This window comes from Teleopsis dalmanni, chromosome 2 (genome assembly GCF_002237135.1).
Source record: "Teleopsis dalmanni isolate 2A chromosome 2, ASM223713v2, whole genome shotgun sequence".
NCBI classification, from domain to species: domain Eukaryota; kingdom Metazoa; phylum Arthropoda; class Insecta; order Diptera; family Diopsidae; genus Teleopsis; species Teleopsis dalmanni.
Window position 1 is genome coordinate 95,844,485 of NC_051847.1, and position 5,306 is coordinate 95,849,790.

A 5,306-nucleotide genomic window follows, 5' to 3' on the forward strand; every position below is an offset into this window, starting at 1 on the left:
CATAAATAATATCCTTTTTAAATTTTTTGCCGTCTAACAATTTAATTATTTGTTTTTCTGCAAATATTTTAATTAAACATTCTTCCTCTTCTTTCATCCAAATTTTTCTTTCTATTTCCCTTTTTTCTCCATATTTTTAGTTATTTGGTTAGTGTTATTTGTAATAAAATTCAAATTATTTGTACCTATTATTTGTACTGTTAACAGCTGACAATTCAAACCTTAAACTGCTTTCAAGGTGTTTACACAATGCTTAAAAGTGACATTTCTTACTAGAAGTGATGTTAAACTACTTTTAGTAAGCTAAAAGTGCTTTTAAGCAAATCGATTTTAAGAGCATTTAAACAACTTTTAAGGCTCGCGTAAACGTAGTGAATAAAATCAAAAAAGACACAAATTCTGAAATTTATTACTAAACAACAATGCTTTGCTTAAGTGCCGAGGCACAAATACGCCGGCTCTCATGCCGAACTTCGAACGGTCATATTGTTTTTTTTCTCTCAATTTCAATTTATAATTTGCATTGAAAACAATAAGAATTTTACTCGTGTCGAGACACTGTACATAATTTGTCCGCTACCGAATAGAGTTCAACGTAATAACGCAAAAACATCCTTTTGTGTGACACTACTAGTATATTTCGAATATATTTATTAAAGAATCGAATTGCATGCAAAATATTTTGCATAAGTTAATGTTAGGTAATTTCGGCATCTTTTAACTGTGCTAAAAAAAACAGCAACTTGCTTATTATAGTCTCTAAGCAAGATATTGGCATTACTGTTGCAATCTGTCAAATGTAATATTTTCGCAAACAGTAAATCTTGCGCATGTACACATAATAGGTTTGTTCCATGAGCTAATTGTAGTTACTTGGACTAATACGGCATTAACACTGGCCTCAAATGGCTAATTTTGATCAAAAATTAATAATGTCCAGCAAATGATTCGTTTTAGCATACAAAATCTCAAGAGCAAATTAGATCCATTGCATCTCATTCTGTATAAATGCGTTCCAACGAGATTAGAATGAGTGCCAAATATGTTCCAAATGCAAATGAATACATTGAACATACCTTAAATAAAAGCTTTTCATGGCATTTTAACAGTTTGAGAAAGTTTTTGATATATTTACATTTGACATATTTACAAAAAAAAGTGAACAAATGTTTGGTGGTTGCATATCCTTGATAACGATGCACCTCTTTTTGTAAGTTCTACTTCCCAAAAATAAATTAATCGAAACTAAAAATAAGTTTTCAGTTTATATTGTAATGTTTGAAGGCATATTTAGCCTTCGTCGAACATTTTTTTGGCACAGGCCAAAAATCAAACCTACAGGCAAGTTGAAAAATCAGTTGTTTGAAATGAGAACAAATGAATTACGACGAATGTAAACACTTTCAAATGGCTCATTCGAAATGAGTCATTTTCGGGCACTGTAAATGCCATATAACACTGTGTATACACAAATGCGTTCCACCAGCAAATTTTCGAGTAAATGAGAGCAACTGAGAGAGCGTAACACCCCTTCGAAATTTGAAAATGCTACACCGATCATACTCGTATATTTTATTTCAAGTAAAATTTGTGTTGATGTGTGAATCAGCTATTTTGGTCTGAATTTAAATTTTTGTATTGTTTATTTGCGTGGCACTGATGTTCTCATCAGATTTCACACAAAGCTTTTCCGTGAAAATCTGTGTAAAGAGCATAATTTGGCACTTTGTTTGTGTTACGCTCTGAGTTTATACTTTACTTGTGTTTTATTTGAATTTTACTACGATACTGCACTTAATACTGCGTTCCATTGTGAGATTAAAAGTAATTAAACAACAATCGAGATTAAAGTACTAATCTTGTTTTTTTAATCACAGATTACCAATAAAAAAATTAATCTCGTTCTGGTAGAGATTAATTTTTAATCTCCTTAGAAATGGTGATTATTTTTCTGTGCAACTCTGCAAATGTCTTAACATCGTAGATTTTTTTTACGATATTATAATATTACGATAAGAATTGGAAGAGAAATGTCAAAATTTATTCAAAACAAACATTGAAATTTGAAAATACCGAAGTGAGTGCAATTTTTATTAAATTTGTTTTATAATAGTTTTATACATAACTATAACTAAAATTTTTTTTAATTTCTGTTATAAAACTATTTATTAAATTTATATTATAATTGTTTTGTACATAATTATAATTATATGTTTTATTTACAGAAATTCGGTACGAGGAGACGGAACTATGGCAGTGTAGGAACAAATTTTGTGAATTACTTTTGCAATATTATTTATTATATATTTTATTATCAGAAATTCAACACGAAAGAAGCGCCGGATGAGGTGGACGACAGAAGAGGAGGAAGCACTTGTAAAGTTATGGGATATTAAATATCCGAAGTTGCGCGGTCAAAAACGCAATGCTCATATATACGCAGAAATTGCGGCCGAAATGGTGGGACGAAATATGCAGTTTGATAGCCACGAAGTGAAGTTTAAAATGCATAATTTGACGAACCGATTTAAGTAAGTTTAATTAAATTTATATTCTATTCAAAAATATTATTTTGATCTTTTAGGAAGGAGAAGGACAAAATGGAGACGTCAGGTGGGTCGCGTTCAGATTGGCCGTATTTTGATCGCATAAATGCTATAATTGGAAACAGAGGTGTGCACGATATGGATAGTGAAATTGAAGAGAGTGCAGGTTTGTAATTTCTTTTAAGTATTTATTTATTTTTTAAAACAAATTGAAATTTTTATTACAGTTTATAAATCGGAAAATAGTTCGATATATCCAATAACGTTAATCTCAGTGCCATCGTCAACACCGATGTCATCACCATTAACGCCGCTTACACCAACACCATTGCCATCACCAACACCAATACCACAATCACCACTTCCTCTTGAGTTAGAACGTGAATCTGCAAAAAAAAGTGAGTTGCCATTACTGCAAAGTATTGAAACTACTAACAAGGATATTTTGAATGAAATTCGCGCGATGAGACGCAATCAAGAGCAGTCAAATAAAGCTCAAGAGGAAATGCTTCAGCTTGAAAGGCAGCGAAATGAAATAATGATTAAGATGCTGACCTGCATTCAAGATCGCAAGAAAAAATAAATATTTTTAATTTATTACTTATAACTTGATAATATTATGTAAATAATAGTTTAATTTTAGTTGAGACTTAATTTTAAGTGTAATTAGTAGTTAAGAAATTATTTTAGTTTTAGTTACAAATTATAAATACATAAATAAGTATATTTTATATAAAAAAAATACGAAACTGAATACTCACTAATAAAATACGGAATAGCTGTTCGTATTTCTTGAGCCTTAAAATCGTGGTCACCGATGACATCTCGGTACTCCGACTGTGTCTTTTGTTGTTCCTCCTTTCATATTGTAGTTGGCTAGTTTGCCACTTTAGATTAATTTTGTCATTGTATTGATTTAAAAAATTGTGTATTACACAAATGCATTTTATAATTGTCACTGCATTTTTAATGTTGTTGTCTATTGCAAATGACCAAAAGCATTTTCAATACGTCTTCTTGCTTTTGATAGCTCGTAATTAAAATCGTTGATGTGTTGTTCTGCAGTTACATTGTAAGGATATGATTTCATCGATTGCCAGAGCCAGAACACGTATTTCATTTATGGTTTTATAAATATTTCTTAAAATTGAACTTTAGAGAAATTTCTTTTAATGAAGAACTTTCAAAAATTTTGGTGTCATTACATCGGCCCGGCGCTTCAACATTGATGTACATAAATATATATCTAAACTCAGACATAAATTTGTAGAACTACTCATTTATATTGATCATGTTAATTACCTGTAATCAACGAAAGCTAAAAGAACAACTGAATACCATCATTTGTAGTTGAAATAGTCTGTGGTTTTGCTGCAGAGGGTCTTACTGCTATGTGACGTCCATCTAAAAAATATAAAATATGAAAATAGCAACTTTTATTTATAATCTGTAAACTTTCCAATATAATTTTTCCGAATCCTTCTACTCGCTTCTCTATCTTCTCCTGTGCAAGAAAGTCGCTACTGAGATGTTTCGGTGCTTAAACTCTCCACATCTCCGTACAAAATTCTTTAAGAATGACATAGACAGTCAAAAAATTCTTTAAGAATGATATAGACGCCGCCTACATATGCTAACGTTTTATTTTTAAACTATGCAACGAATTTTATTTCGCCGCCGAACTTAAATGAAGATTAACTTAATCTCGTTCTCTTAGTTTCGCAATGTAAACGTAGCATTATGTACAAAAAAATTATAATATAAATTTAATAAATAGTTTTATAACAAAAATTTAATAAATTTAAGTTATAATTATGTACAAAACTATTATTAAATAAATTTTCATTTTTTTAATTTTGAATGATTGTTTTGAACAGATTTCTTCTAATTTTTCTAATATCGTAAAAAAATTTATGATATTAAGACATTTGCAAAATTGCACAGAAATATAATCATCATTTCTAAAGAGATTTTAAATTAAGCTCGTCCAAAACGAACTTTTGTATGGAAAAGCTGTAATTTAATTAAACAAATAGATTTATACTTTAACCTCGATGATTGCTTAAATCTACTGTTAATCTCACAATGTAAACATGGTATTAATCTAGTTTCGTTAATTGCACAACGAATAAGATAACTTGTAGGCTATTACAATGTTTGGAGTTTCCAACTGAAATGTTTACTCGATCAATACATTGATTTTCAATTTATTTATTATATAAATTTATAATTAAAGTGAATATTATTTTAAGCATACACCTAAATACAAAATTTACAAAATTTGGAGATTCAAAAAAGAATTCGAACTAAATTAAATCTGTAAATCAACGAAAATCAGCTGCTTGAATATCTTCAGTTAATCCCGCTAACCAACTCAAAATACGGTTAACCTATATTTAAGGTTAATCGGCGGTTAAAAATTATGCAAGTCTTAAAAGTTTTTTTAAGGGTCTTAAATCAATCTTAAGGTCGTGTTAATCCCTGTAATTGGCTTACTAAAAGTAGTTCAACATTCATTTTAATATACTAAAAGTAGTTCAACATCCATTTTAATATAAACAAAAAAACATTGCTTTTAAACATTGCGTACATATTTTAAGATTAATTTTAAATTTTGAGTGTCTTGCCATTTGACGGCATTTTTTTTGCGTTAATATTTAAAAAATTGATTGTAATGGCGAAGGACCTAGCAGTCCAGTTTCTTATTCTTAGTTAACTTTAAAATTAATTTCATTGTTAACTCACAAATAAATAAATTAA

At 29.4% G+C, this 5,306-nt stretch overlaps 1 protein-coding gene and 1 long non-coding RNA gene across 2 annotated transcripts; one reads left to right on the top strand and one right to left on the bottom strand.

The window, feature by feature from the left end:
• The first annotated feature begins 2,183 nt into the window (after positions 1 to 2,183).
• Positions 2,184 to 3,188, top strand: LOC119682171. Its single transcript, XM_038095535.1, has 4 exons — positions 2,184 to 2,258; positions 2,319 to 2,531; positions 2,585 to 2,712; positions 2,774 to 3,188. The coding sequence occupies exons 1-4, from the start codon at positions 2,251 to 2,253 to the stop codon at positions 3,127 to 3,129; spliced, it is 705 nt and encodes a 234-aa protein (XP_037951463.1). The 5' UTR covers positions 2,184 to 2,250; the 3' UTR covers positions 3,130 to 3,188.
• Positions 2,844 to 3,942, bottom strand: LOC119682172. The gene is made up of 3 exons (XR_005252568.1): positions 3,849 to 3,942; positions 3,308 to 3,792; positions 2,844 to 2,932 (listed from the first exon to the last, which is right to left on the bottom strand). It is a non-coding gene; the product is annotated as an uncharacterized LOC119682172 (long non-coding RNA).
• Positions 3,943 to 5,306: the final 1,364 nt, after the last annotated feature.

What these genes read in the sequence shown, in the direction of transcription:
- LOC119682171 (XM_038095535.1), top strand. An exon ending in AATTTGACGAACCGATTTAA is followed by an intron (nt 2,532 to 2,584) that starts GTAAGTTTAATT and finishes TTGATCTTTTAG; the next exon opens with GAAGGAGAAGGACAAAATGG. An exon ending in TGAAATTGAAGAGAGTGCAG is followed by an intron (nt 2,713 to 2,773) that starts GTTTGTAATTTC and finishes TTTTTATTACAG; the next exon opens with TTTATAAATCGGAAAATAGT.